The sequence below is a fragment of the Zosterops lateralis genome, assembly GCF_965231275.1.
Source record: "Zosterops lateralis genome assembly, chromosome: 5".
NCBI lineage: Eukaryota > Metazoa > Chordata > Aves > Passeriformes > Zosteropidae > Zosterops > Zosterops lateralis.
Window position 1 is genome coordinate 12,736,208 of NC_139766.1, and position 21,825 is coordinate 12,758,032.

Consider the following 21,825-nt stretch of genomic DNA (forward strand, 5'->3'; position numbering starts at 1 on the left):
CTAGAAGATGCCTTGTTTCAACACTTGCAAAAAAAGGTCACTTATTTAGGAAACTAAGACACTTCCATGGGTTTGAGTCTGCTCAATTAACAGGCCTGCTGTCATGTGAGATGCTAGAGATTACCCTACCTGGACTTCAGCTACCAATTCAGAGTAGCACAGGTGAAACCTCTTCCAAATGCATTTCCACACATGCAGGCTCAATGTGTCAGTCTCATATATGGAGGGCATCTTGGTGGCACCAGACACCTCTGTGTGAGCAATGGCATCTAGCCTTCAGAGGAGCCTAGCTTAGATCTTGTTCCTTGAAATTGTGGCTGACAGCATGTATTTTCTTTTGAGTCATATATTTTCATGTGTTTTTCATTTTCAATTTTCTTTGAAAATATATGGATAATAATTAGAGAATATTTTCTAAAATGGCATATGGTTTCCAGAGGCAAAACAAAACGACTCTTCTGTTGGGAAGCCTAAGTGATATGTGTATGCAGCATCCTTTGTAATGTGTAAGGCTAGTGTTGTTAGATGTGAAAGGTTCTTGTTAGAGGAAGGTACTATCAAAGTAGAAAAAAAAAAGCACAATGCTATTTTTTGAGTGAGCAGTTGTTTGCTGAGATGCCATGGAGGTGCAGTCACCTGTGTGAGTTTATTCCATGTCACAGAATGCTAACAGTACATGTTCTGTACAACCAGATTTCAGACAACAAAACACTTCCATCAGCAAGACTGCACATAATTAGAGAAACTGCATCTGGTCTTATATAGGTCTCTAGTATAAGTGATTTTTACAGGGTGATGACATCTGTCATCAGGTTGTCCTAAATCTGTGCTGTCTCCCTGCTATCAGCATTAACATGAATCTGCTGCTGTTCATTAGCTGACTGTACTCTCAGACAAGTATACTGTACCTTCTTTCAAAGGTTAGATATTATTTTCCAGAGCTCCTAGACCACAGATGGCTCAGCACTCCCAAATTTGCCTGAGGGTTTACATTAAAAGCCTGGTCCAGAGAGTTAGGTTAATAGTTTTCCCAACTATTGAAATGTGAGTTTTCTATATAAACCTGCCTTTGAGTCATCAGGAGAAGCAGAAATCTGTTCATTGGTTCCTGGACTGAGATTTATGATGGAGCCTTGGTGGCCGCCTCAGTGGCGAGAGCATTAGGAGGTCACCTTTGTTCCCATGTGTGTCTCAGGCAGGCAGTGTGAGTTACTCTCATGTGTTAGGAGACACAGGGTAAGGGCAAGTATGAATGTACAAGCACAATAGGAAATAATTCAGCGTGGCAAGAGCTTTCAAATTAACGGGTAATATTTCCTGATAATTGGAAACATTTAAGCCAGCTGGTGCAAATAGACTTGATGTCAGTGGAGTGACCCTGGTTTTCATCAGCTGGGAATCTGGATTGAATTGGTTCTCTGCTGATTGTGGGTGAGTTAGCTGAGTGACAGGGCTCAGCTCATTGTGTGTCAGTGCTACATGTGCCTAATGCAATCAGCATGAGTAACAGGGAAGCTCACAGAGTGGTTGTTGTGGTGCCTTGTCATGAGGTGTAATTGAACAATTAATTGGTTTTAAATCAATACAAAGTTAGTTAAAGGAGACACAGGCTTTGGCATGGCCTGAAGGTTTTGTAGAGCCAAATATTGATTATAAACACTCAGGCTTGTAGCATTTCAGCAGCTATTTTGGGATTGAGCTTCTTCAGTTATATGCAAAGAAGCAAGAGCCTGAAATTGCTGACAGGGACCTCACTGATTCCTTTGGCTTTGTCACTGTTTAAAAAACCCTGTAGTCCTGCCTAAAATTTGGACAGGATTTTGTTGAGTAGCCCTGGTGTGAGAGCAAGTAGGACATTAACAAGAATGTAGTGTGAACAGATGTTAAGCATTAAGGTCAATAGGCCATGGGCCAGGGCTTTTGAAAAGCTGCATAATTCCAATGAGTAGGTCAAGGAACCAGGCCAGGGCAAGGAGTCTAATCTTGGATACCTGTATATGTAAATTTGTGTTATTTATCTTGGTATCTGGTATAGGTGCTCTCTTTGCAAGGTGAGATTGTTCACACCATCTCTTCTCTTAGCTCTGAAGGCAGGCCCTGAAATGCTCTTCTGCTGTGTGTGTATCTGGTGGCAGCTGAGGATTTGAATGTGTGTTTGCATTGAAGAATCTGCTTCTGCACTGTGATAAGGAGCAGGCTTGAGATCCCATGGCAGGATCCCTACTGGGATCCCTTCTGCTCCCATTAATTACAGGGAAAACATTAAACAGAGTGAGAGCAAAACTCAGTCATTTTATCAAAGTCAGAAGAGGGCCTCAGAAGATAGCAAGGCAATGAAAGAGAAAGGATGAAAATATGTATTACTTGGGTCTATGTATGCCTCCTACCGACAGTACTCAGAGAAAGCTGCCTTACCTCCTGCAGGACTGTGATGAAATGAATTCCCTTTGGCTAGAGCCTGGTGGATAAGGGAGAGCAATAGGTGACCCTGCTCTTGGTTCACAGAGAAATGTGTCTGAGGGGTCAGCCCTGTGCCATCCCTGAGGCCATTCAGCATGGCCTGGCCCAGGCGTAACACATCCTCCTTGCTTTGTGTGTGCATGGGAACCCCACACAAAGGTGGCCCCTGGGTGCAGCTGACACATGGGTGGGTTTGTGGGGAGAAAACTGATCTTTGCTGTGAGGCAGGCAGGATGGGTGTGCTGGGGGCTGCTGTCAGCAGTCACAGGGAGACTCAAGGGTGAGGCTGGAGACACCAGCCTCAGGGAAGGCTCAGCCAAGCTTCGGTTTTAAAATAGGAATGTACTGAGGACTTTGAAATTGTAATGAGGAATAGATGGAGGGATTACAGTTAGTAAATGCTGTATGTGTTTTCTGAGAACATGATAAATAGGAAAAAAAGGAAGAAAGGATGGGCTTACAGGCTGACAGGGTTCCATGTTTCAGGCAGGATTTGCTTGGTGTGGAAGTCGAGAAGGAGGGGCCAGCTCCTGCTTTGTGCTTGTCTCTGAGCTGCCTGAACTTAGCAGGAAGACATTATACCAGGGATTATTTCAATATTTTATCCTGGGGTATTTTAGATCTGTAATTGTAAGTAAACTAATTCTGTGTGTGTGTGTGAGCAGTCATACCCTCTACATGAGGATGTATTTGCTCATTCTAGACTCATGAAGGAGTTTTAATTTCATCAGAGAGCTTTATTCATTTTGTGTAAACAACATGAATAACATGAACAGATCTTTTTCTTCTTGCCCCAGGAAGCACAGTTTTCATCACAGCCGTTTTGGAATGCAGCATACACAGCTTAGGTTGCTTAGAATTTACTTGTTTTTTAAGCTGGAAAACTATGATACTGGTCTTTGCACCAAACTGGGGATCATGCCAGTAGACTGAAGAGTAAGACAAATATATACACTAATATGAATTCATATGTACAGAGATTATGAAGACAAGGAATTTGTAAGTAAGGCATTTGAAGTCGTCCTGTAAGAATACAAAGCTATGTAAATAACCAAATCTTTGAAATAAATAGCAACATTTTTTGGGATTTGAATACTGGGGGTTCTTGACTGCTGACACTAGTATTTCTTATGGATTTCTGAAATTTGAAACTGTCGTCTTTTTTGGTTTTTTTATGACTGCCATCATAAATTCTTCCATCTTTGGAAGGCAGAAGGAGAAGTGTGGTGAGCTGCGTATAAAACTGGTTTCAGGCTTTGTTTCCACTCTTTCCCAGTGTCTACCATCAGCTAATCTTAGTGCTTTGGAATGTAAGGTCAAGAAAAAGCAAGTCTGTATGCACATTCAGATACACATTTCCTACACCTTCTCAGCACTTTGGGGGAACCTAACCAGAAGTTTTATCTACCAAAAAGCACAATTTAGATCAAGCTGAAATGTTTTCCTGATTAGCTAAGGAAACCTAAAAAGAAAAACACTAATTCACAGAACCTTACACAAGGTTTTTTAAACTCCATAAACTTTACATGCTTGCTTTAGCCACCATGGCTAGTCTGATTTGGCTACAAGCAATCCTCTTTGCAGTGGTGGCTGGGTTACTCCAGGGATGAACAGGCTACCCACAGCATCCAAAAAATTCCCCCAGAGAAGAGGGCATCCAGGCTTCTAGTCCTGGCAGCTGTAATGCAGCTGTGAAGCCATGCTTGATTTTTGGCAATCACTACTGAAAAGCCTCGTCCAGACATACTCTTTTACTTTTCCTGAAGTTTTTGTTCAAATACAATTTAAGAATACACTTACATGGCAACACCTTTGAATTTTGTCTTGGAACAGGTGTGAACTCTTTTCAAGTCTACATGGCGTACAAAGATCTCTACCAAATGTCCGACAGCCAGGTATTGCTCTGAATGCTTTTCATTGCTGTGATCTCTCTCTCTTTCCTCATCTCCCAACACTTGAGTTGCTGAGGTTGAATCCCAGAGAAACATTCTCACTGGCCTGATTGGCACTGGGAGAAATGTGCAATGGTGGTTTACTCTCTGGAGGGTCAGTGCTGAGCTGTGTAGAGCACCTGCAGATGTTTCTTCAGGTGTATGACATTTGCCTTCCGTAGAGGTCTTCTGGTATTGCCCAACAGTCAGCTCTGTTCAGGATTTCACTCATTTTATTTTGCAGTAACCTTTTGAGGACTTTATGTCAGAGAGGGAGAAAAAGATGAAGCACTTGAGGCAGTGGCAGTTCTGATGTTTCAAGAGTTTTGTGGTTGCTGTAAGCAGCTAAATGGAGTTGCTGTTTGGGGGAGGTGGCCTTTTCTCATTAGGGCTGAGATAACAATGAGCTTGTTTGTCCAGAGCTCATTACAGATTCCAGACTCTTCAGCTTTCCCATTCATACATATCAGGCCACTGTAAAGGGACAATGGCATCTGTTAGTAATAATAATGTTTGCTTATTCAGTTGATAAAATGTTTCTTTCTTACTTATTCCCAGAGCTACAGCTCTTGGTCTCTTAAATAACTGTTGTTACACCTCCAATACATGTGGTTTTAATTGGAATTTTAGACATAATAATTTATAAATATTCTCAGAGAGGCAGTGCCTGTTAAATTCAACTCTCTGTTGGAATTGCCAAGAGGAATACATCAAAATGTTTAATGTGTGGCTGGACTAATGGCTGTTACCTTGTTTAAATGTCCCTGTTGCAAGCTGTATATTGCAGTTCATCCAATGCTGCCTGAAGTGCCCTAGTTCAAAAGTAGATGCTGAAGGACCATTGTCTTCCATATTTAATCTGTGTTTGAAAACTGGGATCCCATGTTACTGAAATGTGGTTTTGAAAAAGGGACACATAAGCTGAATACCTTTTTGAAAGGAAACTGCATTTCAGTATATGTGTGCTCAGAAATTACCAGTAAAAGCAAAAGGATCAACTTACTGCCCTTTATGGATGGATGCTGAATCTTAGAAAGCAATTAAAAAACCAAGGATGCTCTAGAGAAAATATTTCAACTTTTAATATCAGAATTAAAGATGTTGCTGAAAGCTCAACAATGACAGCTCTAAGAAGATGGAGCAGAATGCCTACACTTCAGAAAAGAGATGTTCTAGTCATACTAAACATGTCTGTAGTACATGGCAATAATTCTATTTTACATTTGCTAAAACTACAGAAAAGAGGGCCACTAAACTCAGCCCTGTGTGGGAGGGCATGAGGAGGGGGCCCTGCAGTGCAGGGACTGAGGATGACTCTGTGTCTTAGGGAAATCCAGCCCTGCTTGGGGCTGTTGACCCTGTCTTGGTGTAGCTGGTGTGTACGTGGGTGAGTAAGTCAACACCAATCAGTGAAGCTCAAGTTCTGTGTAGAAAACAGATCATTTACTATTCACCAATATGATTACCAGCATAGAAGGTACAAAACTGAGGTGAAGAGGGAGGTCTGAGTGTTAAGTAACGTGTTTTCCTTATTCAGCAGTGTTTCCTTCTTTGTACTACCTACAGCTTTATGAAGCCTTTACCTTTCTAAAGAGTCTTGGAGCTGTTATCCTGGTCCATGCTGAAAATGGAGACTTAATAGCTCAGGTGAGTGAACCATTGTTTGTGCTTCAATTTGTGAGATGGTAGGTATAAGAGAGAAGAATTTTAATAGGCCAGTCAGAGAATGGGTAGGAAGAAGGGAATTCCCTGGAAAGAGCCTTAATTGAGCCTGATGCCCTGCACATTGCTGGTATAAAGCCTGGGATAAGAGAATGGGGGTCCTTTTGCATTAATTGGCAGAGCATTCTTGAGACAGGGCAATGATGGCTCCTTGCCTTGGCAGTAGGTGAGGACTAGATAAGGGGGGCAGAAGAAAGCAAGATTTCTTCTGAATCCAGCAGATACAAGTGAAGCAGAACAATGTAAATCCTTGTTCACAGATTTTGGGTACAAAAAGAGGATCTGAAAGTTTTATACTAAAGTCTTTTGCTGCAGCTATCAGCATAAGCAACACAGTTAGTTTGGAGCAAGTATTAAAGTTCACAGACCTATTTATTTTTGAGAATATTCTTATAAATCTCTGATGTTTGAGAATAAGAACTACTGTGATCTTGTAGACATTTCAAAAATGTGTGTTTAAGTATAATCCATGCTCTTAGAAGATGCATCTCAGAACTGAGAAGCTGGGCTTAAGTTCAGAATGTTCCATTAAAGCACCCGGGATTTCCAGTGCAGTCCTTGCAGGTCAGGTGCCCTGGGAGCTGCTGTCCTCCCACTGGACTGATGGCTCTGATCACTGCCAAACACATGGAAACATGGGAAGAGGAAACCCAAGGACAGCAGTTGATAGTAAACCTCCCACTGGTCTTTCACAGGCCAGGGTTCCTCTCTAAAACAGAAGGGGCATGTTTGGGTGGGGGTTGTTTTGATGCTGCATGTGTGACAGATGAATCTTTGAAGGCTGTTGCAGAGATGTCTCACTCCTCTGATCCCTTGTATGTGCATTGAGCCCCTCTAGGTCGGTGAGGCTCTGAGTGAGCCATCTGATTTATCTGCTGAGCTGCTTATCTGCTGGCTTATCTACTAAGGACTGGGCTGCAGAGCTGACAAGGAAATTACAGCAGCTAAAGCTGTCTTTGAGATCTGGACAAGGCAATCCACCTTGTCTCACATCTATGAAGAACCTCAAGGGAATGTTTGAGTTGTTGGGCAGTGTCTAAGAACTCTTGCCTTGAGTGTATTTTGTTTTGCCCTCTGTGGGAAAAATATATTTCCATCTGCCTGGTTAGAATTACCCCCTTTGAGGTCTGTCTTTCACTTTTAACTCTGAGTTTGACCAAAATAAGAACCGGGGTCAAAAGTTACTAGTAAGGAGTCAGCAGGCACATGCAATGCAGTTGTGTCCTTCCCCCACTGAAACTAGGTGACAACCCTCATTTGAATTCAGGAGAGGAAAAAAGCTGATTCTTCATGAAGTTTAGCATGAATAAAAACTACTAAATACATAATTTATGGTTTTAATACAACATAAAATATCCAGTAGAATTAAAATGACTAATGATAAGCATGATTAAGTCAATATTACTGTAGGAAAGGCAAAATAAAACGAATCAAATGGCATCTGTGGTGTTTTGATACATTGCCCATTAAATTCAAGGCACACTCATAGTATTGCATTTTGAAAGAAATCTGTTTCAGTTACATTTTTCTCTGATCAGCCTTAATATACAGCCATTGAATATGAACAAATAGGACAGAAAAACTATTAGGAAAAGAGGAAGTGGTAATTAAATGTAAGTTATGTTATGCAGCAACATACTTGTTCATCGTTGCTGTGTTCCATAAAATCAGTCTTTCTCTATGCTTTTATTTAGAAGAATTATTTGGATAATGAAAACAAAGCTGCCTGCACATATTTTCTTAGGACCATCCTGTGTGAAAATACAAATTTGATCTTGACAAATAAATATTCTAATTAATTAGCACTATTAAGTCAACTTACAGGGAGTAATTTATCATATGATCTGATTTTAGTAAATGCAAATCTTTCAAAATACTTTGTGTATCTATTCTGTACCAACTTGCTATTTTTTACATGATTGTAGCTTCATTTTATTGCTGTATTTTAATTATCTGAAATCTTTAACTTGCACTGTTCAGAGACGGTGCATTAATGATCCAGAACAGCTGTTTTTAAGAATACCTATGAAACTTTTTGTTTTTCTAACCAAAATATTCTTACACAGTCAGATTAATACACTCCTGTTAATGCCTCTTCAGCCTTGATTGACTGCAGCAAAGGCTAAAGTATATATGAATGTTAACTTACTCAGTTTTACTGGATTGTGTTGGTAATGTGTGAGCTTTTCACCCTCAGGGACTTGGGATCAGATATTTATTAGTTGACACATTCAAATATGTTCAGTAACTTCATCCTGGTCTCTAGGGGACATTTGTCTGTGTCACAGAGCCATTACACCGTTGAGCTGGGCTCATTAGAGCCCTGTGGCAGGCCAGGGCCAGAGATACAGCAGCAGCTCTGGTCCCACTTCTGCACTGCTCTCAGGCCTGGACCAACCTCACATGAAAAGAGGTTGACCACCAGTTTCTGTAAAAAAGGAAATTTATTCCAATAACATTGCTTGACCTTAAATTAAGTGAAGTTTTTGTCTATTAAAAAAAAAAAAAACAAACCTCACTGCTACAAAGCTGGATAGCACAGATTTTTTTTTTCTGACAAACCCCCATTGGTCCTGAGATGGGCTCTTTGATGAGGACATGGTGCCCTTGCAACTGGAGGTCACTGTTTTGTTTTATAAAAGTATATATATGTGTATATATATATATATAAGTTTTATAAAATTTTAGTGATTCACTGTGTAGGAAGAAAGCATTACAGAAAACTGAAAGTGTCAGCAATGCTGAAAATTTAAGAAGGTGCTTTGTGGATTGCAACCAGAAAGGAACTTGAGCAAGTAAATAGGAATGGCAGGCTGGAAGTGCCCTTAATTACCATTTAGTGTAGTGGTTGAAGGCCACTCCCTGAGCTGATGTCGTGGTGTCAAGTAAGACTTTCTGGAGGGCAGAGGAGGTTTCTGATGGTGCAGCCAAATGGCTTGGGGCACAAATATGCTCAGTCACACAACAGAGACCCCTGCTGGCTGTGCTGGTGTGATGTGGGACCAGTTTAGAGCCAGTGTTTCAGTGTTCAGTGGGCTTTGAAGCTGTATTTACACTGACACTGAAAAGGGCAGTCAGGCCATGTGGCTGTTCATCTCCCTGAAGATTCTGGGTGCACAGGCCTCATCCTGGAGCTGGGTCAGCATTTATCTCTTACTTTGCAGGAACAAAAGCGTATTCTGGAGATGGGAATCACTGGACCTGAGGGACATGCCCTGAGCAGGCCAGAAGAGGTAAGAGACTGTGCTCATTTTGTCATTTGTAGATGTATTTTGTCAATCACATGCTTGTCAGAGCTTGGCTTCTGTATGTGCAGACAATGGATGGGTGCATAAGGAAAGGCAGACATCTGCTTCTCCCACTGCCTTTTCCAGTATTAATCGAAGTCTGAAAAGTCCAGGTCATTTCAACTTGCTTGTTTGCCTGGAAAGCCCTTTGGATGCTGCAGCAGGTGCATTCCCTTAGTCCAGGGATAAGCATATCCTTGTGCACTCAGGAGTCTCAGCTCCTCTTGCCCCAGGCACAGGTGTCCATGTATTTTTTAAGTGTGACCTTTGTGTTTTGATTTGTGGTGACAAAAAAATAGGCTTATCAGGCTAAAAATCAGCAGCGCAGCTTGAGAGTTAGTCCTCTGAGTAACTGCATTTATTAAAATGCTTTGGCTGAAAACCTCCTATAAGATGCCTGTCCATATCTATATTGTGAATATGCATACACCCACATATAGATCTACTTTCATGCTGGCAGTGTTAGAAATGCAGGCTGTAGAGATGCAAACACATGAGAATGGAAAGATGCTGTGTGGCAGCTTGTTTTATGCAACTCCCTTATAATAAAATCTGGGCTCTGGTGCGGATCGTCTCAGGCATCTGGAAAGGGTTTATTTAATGCCAAGGAAAATGTGGAGACGTGAGAATGTCCCCTAAAATACACAGCTCAGACCATTAATGGGATGTGGAGGGCGGTAGTGTGAAGTGACTGCTTTCCTAGAAGACTAAAGAGATGAGATCCTGGGGATTTGAGGCTGAACTTGAAGAGGCTGTTGTGGTTTGCAGATCTTTATTTAACTTCTCCCCAAGGCAAAAGGAATCAGTTTAATTGGTCACATTCTTCTATTGAATTGTTTATATACTTTTTCATTTTGCTGTTCTTCTAAAATTATTCTAAAAGGATTGAGTTGTTTCCCCTTAATGAGAACAGGGGCCTAAGGAAAATCTGCATTTGCAGTTTCCAGAAAGGAATTTTGCTCAGCTCTAGTGCTGCAGTGCAGAGGCCATGCCTCCTTTCCTGCTCTCTAAAGGTGCATTTGGGGTTTCCAGAGCAAATGTTTTGATACAGGTCCTAGCACAAGCTGAAGCAGTCTGATTTAAGGAAAAACATTTTACAAAACTGTAAAGAATTAAGCCATGTGGTTTTGGAAGGTCTAAGTTGCTCAACTTTTCTCGCAAAACTCTTGCATAGAAATTTCTGTACCACTGAGTCACTATTTTCAGTTACAACAGGGTTTTTCATATTAAAATGCCAATACTGTGAGTCCATCTGGGAAGGATCTGGTATAAAACTGATGGCTGGGGAAAGGAGTCTCCAGAGCTGCTGGGAAACACTGCTCCTCCATCTGAAGATGCTTGCTTTGTGTGCCTACATCCCAGATGGCTCTCTGGGAGGAGATGGCTTTTACGCTTGCTGACAGAGGGGACTTACTGGGCACTGCTTCAAAGGCTTCTGTGGATTATGGGCTGAATTCACTCCATAGTGCTGAAGTTGCTGTTTGAGAATTCTTTACATTCACTGTCACCATTATGTAAAGATTAGTGTAAGCTGCCATGGGGAGCTCAGAGGTTGTCTTTGAGCAGGGGCAAAATTTTCTTGCTTTGTTGTCCTTTCAGCTGGAGGGTAGGAGTCTGAAACAGGAAGGTGGGAGGAAGGTAAGGAGGAGCTGCATCAACTGCTTGGACCTGACTTTTTCTGGGGTGCAGGGACCCAGGGAGCTGTGTTTGTGCTGGGGCAGCTGTACCCTGCTAGTGAGTACAGCCTGGCTGTGGTTACTGCTAGTGCCAAGTGTTTGAGGTTGAGTTAGCTCCCTGTTTCTCAGCACTCTGACTCTCTCTATGGAAAAAGCAGAATCAAGCCCTGAAGAGTTGTTGCTGAACAGTTAGAAATATGGTGCAGTCCACCCACTGATTTTTTCTTCAGACTGCATTTGCAGTTAACTTTTCCCTCCTTGTTTTGCTCAGCTTGAAGCAGAAGCAGTATTCCGTGCCATCACGATTGCCAGTCGAATAAACTGCCCAGTGTACATCACCAAGGTGATGAGTAAGAGTGCAGCTGATATCATTGCACTGGCCAGGAAGAGAGGTAAGTGACTTACTTCCTTTGCTCCCCCAAACTCTTTTGGTTTTTTTTGTTGAATAGAAGCTCAGTGAAAAAACCTGTACATGGTCACCCAAATGACAGGCTGCAGGGAGAGGTTACGAAAGAATGGTAGCACCATCACAGACTAAATATTTATGGCTGGGAAGGATGAGGGGACTCCCCACAAACTGTCCTCTTGAAGACTGAATTGTAACTCTTCTGTATCCTGTTTTCCCTGTTACTTTTCCTTTAGACTGCTATATCTTTTTCATGGGAGGGAGATACTTTATTCCTAATGGCACATCCTCCATGCCAGTATTTCAGGTTGTCACCCTCTGAGATGTGGTTTGGGCAGTGACCCTGCTGTTAGAGATGTGTGGAGCTTGCTCCTGGCCTTGCTGCTGAAAGCTGACTCCCTCTGGTGTGCACTGCAGGTTGGCCCTGCTTGCTGGGGCCATGGTGGGACCCAGGTTACAAAGCACCCAAAAGGGCCTTGGGAGCCTGCAGGCAGCTGCTTCCAAAGCTGTGTTTGCAAGCCAGGACTGTTCTGCTGGTTGGGACTACTCATGAGCAATATGGAAAAGCCAAAGAGCAAATTATTGTCTTGATGTTTGTATTCTTGGGGACTTGAAGTGTGGTGCGAGGGACCATATGCTCCTATCTGCTGGTGCTGTGCCCAACCTGAGAGTGGTAAAAAGGCATCTGCCTGCTGGAGTGATCCACCATCCAGTGAGCTCTGAACTGCAGCAACAGAGAGAACATGGCCGTGATTAAAACAGTACCAATTAAAAGCAGGTCTGAACTGTCTCCTTCTGGATTAGAAAGAAAGATTTGTAAATAGGCTGATCAAAAGCCTGTAGAGCTCAGAGAGACTCCTGATTAATTTTTTATCATACAGACAAAGCCAGGGCTGTTTAATTTCCTGGGAGCTGCACTAGGCATGTAGCACTGCCTGAATTATACATGGTTGCATGCAGCAAGCAGTGTCACGTGCTGAAGAGAGAGTGAGTTGTAACTAGTTCCTGTATATCCTTGCTTTCTCCAAGGTCCCCTTGTTTTTGGAGAACCGATCACTGCCAGCCTGGGGACAGATGGGACACATTACTGGAGCAAAAACTGGGCCAAGGCTGCAGCTTTTGTGACCTCACCACCTCTGAGCCCTGACCCTACCACTCCAGACCACTTAAATTCGCTCTTAGCATGGTAAGACTTCATTTTTATTTTTTTTTACAGGATGATGCTGAGGCAAGTGCAAAAGCCATATGGCATGAAGCATCTAGGGATCAGCCTGGTTTCCTTTAGACCAGTCTCATACATGAAACAGCAGAGAAGGGACATAGAAAACCTTAGTTAGGATAGTTCTATCCTTATACTTAGGCTGTCAGTCAAGTGAGCAGTCATGGACATTCCAGTTGCTGGTTGGCTTGATAGAGAGGCAGTTGCTGGCTATTCAGGAATTAGTTCTTTTTCTTTCTGCTTTTCAAGTGATTCCTGGTTTTATAACTAGATTGTCAGGACTTCAAACTGGCCTTCTCCCGAGTTTTCAGTTTTCTTTAACTGAATTGTTGATATATGATAGGATGGCATCCTCACTGTCCAGCATAAACAAAAGCCTGGTGGTTAAATCCCCATCTTTGAGAACAGACTCAATTTTAAGCCCCAGTCATATTTGACAAGCACAGCTCCTGAAATCAGGCCTGTTCCTGAATGCAGAGATACCTAGAACCATAAAAATTTCTTAGAGCAATTTTTGTCAAAGCTGATGCTGGGCTCTTAGCTGTGAGTTCTGAAAATTAGCTTGTCCTAAACTAACTTGTGCTTGTAGCAGAGTTTGGTGGGTTTATCTCCTGCATATTGAAAAATTCTGACTTGGTAGTTTGCCTTCATCTGGGAGGGACCAAAATCATACAAGTTTCCTTGTCCAATTCTTGCAGGCTTCTTATTTTAGCTTGCCTTGTGTCTTTATGGGCTCTGGGGTTCTCCAGCTGGAAGAAGGCAAAGATAAGTGGTACGTGTAGAGCAGGTGTGTCAGGGGAAACAGGCCAGAGTGGATTACAAAGGAGACTGTGAGGGACTTGGGTGGAGACAGCTGGAGACTGAAGACCAGGATAGGGATGTGAGCTGACTGCCTTCAGGTTGGCAGGGAGAGTTTAATCACTAGGCAGGTGAAAGGAATGTGGACAAAAAAAGAAGTGTCTTTCACATACAGAAAAGAAGGCAATGCCAGAAACCCAGACTGTAAATCCATCTCTGAAAGTATTTCCTGCCTGTAGCCAACTGGGTCTTCTTCAGCTTAAGCAAAAGACCATCTGCTCTAAAATGATATAGAAATTCACAGCTGAAGCCCCAGCAGGACAGATTGCTAGGGCTGGAGTGAGGAACCCAACTTAACATTCATATCCTTATTTACCTCCATGTGGTGGCACCCACCTCACCTCCTGCCTCCCCTTTCTGGGGTTTCCAGTCCCCTAGACAGAGCAGTGAAATTTGAACCTTGAAAGTGACCATGTTTAGAGAAGCTGCCTGGGAGGTGGGTGGGCACACACATATGACAGGAAGGTGCCACCAGTCAGTGCCACATCTCCCCTTGCACACGATGGGTCAGGTTGTGCAGCCCACCAGAGCCCACCAGGCTTTAACTCACCTGCTCTAAAGATGCTGCATTTGAGCTCTGAGTTATATGTGGCTCTGGTAAGAATATGCAGCATTTCTCTTCTGACAGTCTGATGGCAAAAATGTTCTTTCCATAACTGAGATTTTTTGTTCTAAATAAGAGCTTAGAAAAAAAATTACTTTCTTGGTCTGATTCATCACTATCAGTAAATGGTGATGTTCACTGTGTAAGGCTCTTAGCCAGCACATATAAATGTGTATGAAAATGTTTGACTCCTTACTCTGTTAGAGTGGCTATATATGCTTTCTAGAAGAGAGTCCCAAAATAATAGTATGTGGGTCAAAGCAGATTAGATAAAATAGCAAGAACATTTTTAGAATTGGAATCCAAATAATGACTTTTTTAAACTAACATCAGAAATAAAAACTGAGGACTTACAGAAGTTTTCATTATTCTCCAAGCATGCAAAAATGGCTTTTTTTTTCTAGTGGCTTAAAATCCTAGATCTTAAATGACAGCAGCTTAGCCTGCTTTCAGTTTTAATACTTCAAATCTATACTGTGAAACTAAAAAGAACTGTATACTTTATCATTCTGCTCTGCATTCATAGGGAATTTTATGCAAGGATGATGGTAAAGACAGTATTTCACGTTTGTATTGCACTGTTGATTTGGATATCAGTATTTTACATTCATTAAAAAATCCCTACAACATCTTCCTTTGCAAGCATGCAGCATACTGCTTGTGCTCTTTTTCACAGAAAAGCAGTTGATTTTCCACTGAAAAGCTGAACGAGTAAAACTCCATCGTGTCTCATGGGATTTGCAGATTGAATTTGCCTCATGAGATTAGGTCCTTGTGTCATCTGTGGGCCATGCACTTGAGTTAGCTTTGATCTTGCAGGGTGTGCTGCTGCATTACTGCAGCTGTGATGTGCCACCTCTTGTGAACCAGAGATGTGAGATCTTGGTGCTACACAGAAGATGTAACTTGCCATGAAAGCTTTGTTTAAGAGGAATAATAAGGTGACAGTGTATTGATCTGGCATTTATTTAATGATGATCTCTTCCTGTCTCTCAGGTTTTTAGCTGATGTGATGCTTTTCCCCCATTTGACAGTAAGAGTACCCGTGGGTTAACCAGGGATGGGAAGCTCTCAAGTGACACGCTTCATTTTCAGAAGTCTTCTATTGATTTGACTGGGGAGTGCAGTTCGTATCAGTAATGGCATTAAATGTCAGAGGAAAGGGGATGTGGAGTTACAAAAGCAAGCCCTTCTTGTCTTTCAGGTGTAGGAATCTGTAGTGTGGTGTTAGAAGCACAGCATAACCTCAGGGAAGCAGGCAGTGATACAGGGCCTGGCTGTGACAGTCAGGTTTTCATGGTTATATCAGTGTGCAGAAAGGACAGACACCACAGGAAGCTTTGCTGTTTAGAAGAGCATCAAAAAGGGAAAAAATGGCATTGCAACCTTCTGACTTTATTGTTGTGTTAAAACAAATGAACGTTCAACTGATGAAATTGGCTTAATCCTATGGAGTAACACTAGGCAGTCATTAATAATCAGGAGCAGCTAAAGCATAGTGGCCTTGTCTGTACTGAATTCATGGGTTTGGCTTCTGCTAAAACTGGATGAATGGCTTGTGAGCATGGTGGAGAACCAGAAAAGAGGCCAAAGACTCTTCTCTGTCAGTAATCATTAGGGCTGGACGCCTCGAAAATGGCATTAGAATTACTATGTGTGACACTTTTTTCTTTTGTACTTGGATATTTTTTAGCTTGTTCGATCTACATTTGTGGACCAGAATCATTCAGTTGTTTCAGAGCTGGAATTTACATTATCAGTTAAAGAAAAGGATGACAGGCTCTTGGGGACTTATGGAGTGATGGAAGAGAAATCATAGTGAGTTCTAATGTGCTTGCCTCCTGTAAGCCTAATCAAGAGCTAAAAATATCACATTTCCTGTGGATATTCGAGAACCTTCTTTTTTGTCTTTCTATTTTTGCAAGATTCTGCATATTGATTATGTTCTTCCTCTTATTTCCAGGAGCAGCTGTGATCCAGTTCTGCTCTCTGCCAAAAAAAAAATTTTTTCTAGGCTGAAAAACCCAACCTCTTAAATAAAAGCGTTATAAATGGTAGTTCTTTTTGCATTTTTCTCCATGCCTTTTTCTGTGTGAGACCCTTAAGTTAGATAAATCCAGAGCATGTGTTTGACTTGCACTATGCCTTTTGCTGTTTAATTAGAAAACTACCTTTTAAAAAGCTTTTTTTATTTTCTTGGTTCTGTTTTGGAAGGTCAGATGAGAAGTATTCATGTAAGTTTTGCAAGAAAAATACATGTGCAGGAGAGAAATGCAGGGGAACACGTTTGTAGCTCATGACTTTGCACTGTGAAATTTGCCATACTTTTTTAATGTGGTTGTGAATTAATTTATCTTGAGAGTGGCAGACATTTCATACAAGCTTCCGATCATTTCCTTAATCCTGGAGTAATCCTTTGTCCTGGTTAGTGGGCTTTTGCCTGATCTCTGTCCATAAGCAGCCTGGAACCGGAGGGGGCTGTAATCCAGGAGTTCAGGGTGCTCCTGGGGGAAAGTGGAGATGTCCAGTGCCATTGTTGCTCTCAGTGATCTGTAGCCAGCCTGGAAAGGCTGCTGGCATGATTTACAGCCTGTGCCTCTGGTGTCTTGAAAGGCTTGGAAGGTCCATTCACAGCCTGTCTGAGACCAAGGTCACCTTGGTGATGCCTGGTCTAAACCTTCTGTGTGTTAACTCCACAGTGGGGACCTGCAGGTGACGGGAAGTGGACATTGCCCCTATAGCACTGCACAGAAAGCCATTGGAAAGGACAACTTCACTATGATTCCTGAAGGGGTCAATGGCATTGAGGAAAGGATGACTGTTGTCTGGGACAAGGCTGTAGTAAGTAATTACTTACTTTTATAGACTAAAAGGAAATTGAGTGTTGGCTGAATATTGAAAGCCAAGAGATTCTTGGCCATTGCTTAAGTGACTTTCTGCTATATTTCTTAGAACTCCCTGAGAGAATGCTACTGTGAGGTGAATTGCTTATTTCAAAACCTCTTCCAGTTTTTTAAACTCAGGGCTGTGTTTCATTTCTGACACTGAAATAGTGTTGTGCTTTATTAGAGCTGAGGCTTCCCAGATTCCATTGCTCTATTTTCCGTTTGTGTCAGAGCGGATGTTCCGAGAGATGTGGTATCTGGAGCAATTTAATGGTTTTGAAGTGGACCTCATATAAACGTGATGAATGGATTGTTTGAATTTGGGAAGTGTCTCATCGTTTTTGAAAATTACAAATGGATGGCAGCTGAGCCTGAGGCTAAATGATGAAATGCTTTGAAGGAGAGCATTGCACGTAATTCATACTGGCATACTTTGCAGTGGAGTGCCGGTATAAGTCAGGAATTTTTTGATGGTTCCATGGATTTGAATGTATAATGATATCCTCCCTCTATTGTCTATCTCCATATGCACACCCTGCACTCTCATACACAATCACTGCATTGTGCTGGAATGCACATTGCAGACTGGGAAGTGGCAGTATTTACAGTGCTCTGATGAGCACTTCTCCCAGACTGTATTTCATAACCACTTTATTCAGGGACAGCTATTGAGATTCCAAGCACAGAAGCAGCTTCAGATACCTGCCATGTAGGAGCAAAGTAGGGAAGCAAGCAAAGAACAGCCAGCTGCTGGTATTTTTGTTACTCCCTCAGTGGAAAGGAACTCAGTGAGGGGCTGCCACATGGGATTTACAGGTGGTAACATTCAGTCCTGCACCAATGAGTAGCTTATTTTTCAGAAACCTTCTATTTTACCAGGCACTAAATAAGTGTTTTTTTAATATTAAAAGGCTTTTGTTCTTCCTTAGAACTTGTTCTTGCTCATTGCCAAGGAAGACCCCAAAATACTCTAAAGAAGTCAAAATGCTATTATGTACAGTTGCAATTACCATCACTGCTTGTATGCCAAGTTCTATTGGTGATGACATTTCTCTAGGCAAGGATTTTATAATTGGTTGTATTACTTAGATGTATAGATCTGACAATAATGATAATAGAATTGACTTAATTTGCAAGAAATATTCCCAAAAGTGTTGGAATCTTGATCTTTTGTTACATCTTGTAACAATCATATAAATTTCTCTGATTTAAAATTGCTTAAATATTTAAATAAAAATTACTAGGACTAACAACAAAACACCTAGGCCTCAGTGTGTAGAGAAAGGGATCCCAGATAGCCGAGCACCTTGGTGGTGCTCAAGGTGCACCAAGGTTTCACTGGCTGTCCTTGGCAATACGTGGAGTAACATACTCATTTATTTGAAACTTCTGGGTAAAGAGCTGTATACAAAGTCCTGTGTGATTCAATCTCTGTTTCATTCAACATTACCATATCTATAAAGGAATGCCTTCCAATATCTCCCTGACCTTTCAGTGCTCTGAATAGCAAATCCTCATTTCATAAGGGTGTTTTGCTCAAATCACATTGTTTTTTAGGCCACAGGCAAGATGGACGAGAGCCAGTTTGTAGCTGTCACCAGCACCAATGCTGCCAAAATCTTTAATCTGTATCCAAGGAAAGGCCGGATTGCTGTAGGATCCGATGCTGATGTTGTCATTTGGGACCCTGATAAGGTGAAGACTATAACAGCCAAAAGCCATAAATCGGTAAGGTGGAAATGAAAACCAGCAAGAAAAAAGAAATGTCACTTGTTTTTCAGCTGTTGACCTAAATCATGTGAACACCAATAGTGCAGGATACAGAGGAGTGGGGTAACTGCCTCCTCCTGTATTGAAATGGGTAAATGTTTCAGGACATGAGAGTATTGCAGACTTGAGTGTTGGAACCATTGTGATCAGGAAGGATTTCTTTTCTCTCTGCATATACCTTTGCATTATTTAATTTTTTCATGCTTGTGGCAGACCTGTAAACAGATGTGAATCAGCAGCTCTGCAGCTGAGGTTAATAAGGCTGTGAGGATATATTTAAAACCAGCTTTTTTTTTTTTTTTTTTTTCTTACCTAAAAAACACCTGAAATTATAAATATCAGGATTAAATTAACAATATTTTAAACTATGACAGATGATTAAGTGCTTTGATAATACAAATGTTTTGATAATGTTTTGAAGCTCTAATCAGCTGAGTGGATGGAATTTTCTGTTTAATTCCAGAGCTTTGTCACATATATCTTTGCCCTCAGTGCAGAGTGCCAGTGACTGACAGTTGCTTTCATTTTCACTCTGCTGGGTATTACCTTATATGTTGTCTATCCCAAAGTTATTTTACTGTTTAGTGCTTTAGCACTTTGTATTGGGGAATTCTTCCAAAAGTTTTACTGAAAATCCAGTATTGCATTTTTATATTAAAAAGACCAAAACATTTGTAAAGCTTTAAAAAGTAAATTTGGGTGATTCAGTTTCTCTGTCTTGGGATCTCTCTGTATTTTCAAGAAAGTTATAACCACCTGCCCTGTCATTCCTATTTAGATTCAGACCTTCCTGGGCTTTTCTGGGCTTTTTCAGACAGAAGTATATCTGCTGGCCTCTTTGAAATTTGCTTACAGAATCACAGCAGATGCACAGAGGGACCATGTCCTCTGGGTATCCAGCAGCTGAGTCACAATTTTTCTTCATATTAGGGCTATCATTCTTCTAAATGCTCTGATGAGACACAGCAAGCTTTCAAAAACAAGTGAAATCCTTGATGGAAAACGAAAAAAAGGAAATGGCTCAACCAGGAAAGCCTGATCAGAAAAATCCTTTAATTTCATATCAAAATGCATTGCTTTTCCTTCATACAAAACAATTTTATACACTTCTTAATGTCAGTTGTCTAAAACTATGACTACAAATGTACATGTTGTAAGTTACTAATGGAAAGAGGTCTTACAGTGAATATATGGGTTGATCCTCAGGCCATTGAGTACAACATCTTTGAAGGAATGGAGTGCCATGGTGCCCCACTTGTGGTCATAAGCCAAGGGAAGATTGTGTTTGAAGATGGAAATCTGCACGTAAATAAAGGCATGGGCCGCTTCATCCCACGCAAACCTTTCCCTGAATATCTTTACCAGCGCATTAAAATCAGGAATAAGGTAATGTCAGATCCTATTTAATCTTCTTTGTAGCCAAACCCTCTTGGAAGCACAGTAGCAACTGTTTTTAATATTGTTTTGCTATTATGAGTCCATATCAGACAGACTGTGTATGACTTGTTCAAAAGACAACCACGAAGCTGGTTGCAGTTGTGAACTCATCTAACTTAGTATTAACACTGTGAGCTTCACCAGGTAGAACATATAATTGTCAGTTGGCATAACTGCCTTATGTCCAGCAATGCCTTATGTCAAGGCTTGTGAAGAGAGGTGGAATAGTGATAGAATTTACTTTCAGTTAAAATTCAGGAGAAGAGAAAGCTTCTTGTGAGGGGGAGTTAGGCAGAATAAAAACAGAATTTTAAATTGCATACTGAACTGCTACACTGCAGAGAAGAAAAGCATGTCAGCCAGAGATTCTCATTATATTGGGCATTTCTGAACTGTTGTTAGTGCATTTGCTGGGCTGTGTATTAGCAGCATTAATGGCTCAGAAAAATTGTCTCTATTGTTTAATAAAAAGCTTGGGAAATGACCAAGATTAAGGCTGGGTCCCCTCTGGTTTTGAATTATATCAGTGCTTATCTGTTGAAAAAAAATTGGCTGGACACTAATTTGGAGTTGTTTGGAAATTACTTCTTGTCACTGAGCAGGAAAGTCACTATGTGTGCACAGGTAATGAGAAAAATGGACTAACCCTCATGTTTTCTTCAGCCAAGCATATACCATAGGCTGTGATAGTGGCAGCTGAAATTAAGCCTAGAAGCAAGTTGATAGTTTTTTATTTTTCATCATTCATTATACAAATTCAATCAAGATGCAGAAGAAAAGACATTGTAAAAAGCAAATGCACCTGCGAAATTTTGCACTTTAGAAACAAGTATCACAGATTAGTGTCTTGTAGCAGGAGTTTGAACAAAATTACCTGGGCTAAGTAACCTGTGTCTTGCAAGTGGGCCTAGATTTTGGGAGACCTTTGATCCTTGGGCAAGGTCTGCAGACAAAGGGACTGATATTTTTGCTCCTGCAGCTCCCTCTGCTGCCTGCAGAGAGGGAGAGCAGATTCATGCCCACATTTCTTTTTCCCACTATCAAATTTGATCCACTGGAAATACTTAGAAAAATCATTGATGGTTTTATCAGCTGCTGTATGAACATGCCAGTGCACAACAGAGGAATATAGAAAAACTTGTCAAGCACGGGACTGCAAAACTTAACTGGCGCAGGTTGGCAGTATAAACTTATCCCTGGAGCAGGGATAGCAGTATAAATTCGTGCCTTTGTGTGTCTGGAAGATGGATTCATTGCTGTGGTTGACAGCTGCTCGCTTCTGGGCATTAGTTTTGGCTCTCCCTGCAAGACAGTGGTTCTTCTGAGCCTCATGTCCCTGTCATCAAAAGAAAGGGAAATGCACTGATTGCTTTGAGAGCTGGATCAAACCTCTGTGAGTAGAGTACAGTATTTTAATTTCACTTTTAACCTGTTGGGGAAATTTTTCTGAAACCATAATTGTGTAAGACACAGATTTCTGATCTTTTTGATGAGCTTTGCATTCTGCAATTTAATGGCTCCATGCTCTCTGTAAAAACTGGAACTGTTCTTATTAAAATATTATTTCCTG

General features: G+C 41.3%; 1 protein-coding gene across 2 annotated transcripts in view; it reads left to right on the forward strand.

The window, feature by feature from the left end:
* Nucleotides 1-21,825, forward strand: part of CRMP1 (collapsin response mediator protein 1) — a 50,185-nt gene that overhangs the window by 24,767 nt on the left and 3,593 nt on the right. For both annotated transcript variants that reach the window (XM_083861723.1, XM_083861724.1), the window contains exons 5-12: nt 4,294-4,355; nt 5,958-6,038; nt 9,278-9,346; nt 11,348-11,468; nt 12,512-12,668; nt 16,863-17,004; nt 18,606-18,776; nt 20,025-20,204. In XM_083861723.1, coding sequence (XP_083717849.1) covers nt 4,294-4,355; nt 5,958-6,038; nt 9,278-9,346; nt 11,348-11,468; nt 12,512-12,668; nt 16,863-17,004; nt 18,606-18,776; nt 20,025-20,204 — 983 coding nt within the window. The remainder of the gene's footprint in view (nt 1-4,293; nt 4,356-5,957; nt 6,039-9,277; nt 9,347-11,347; nt 11,469-12,511; nt 12,669-16,862; nt 17,005-18,605; nt 18,777-20,024; nt 20,205-21,825) is intronic.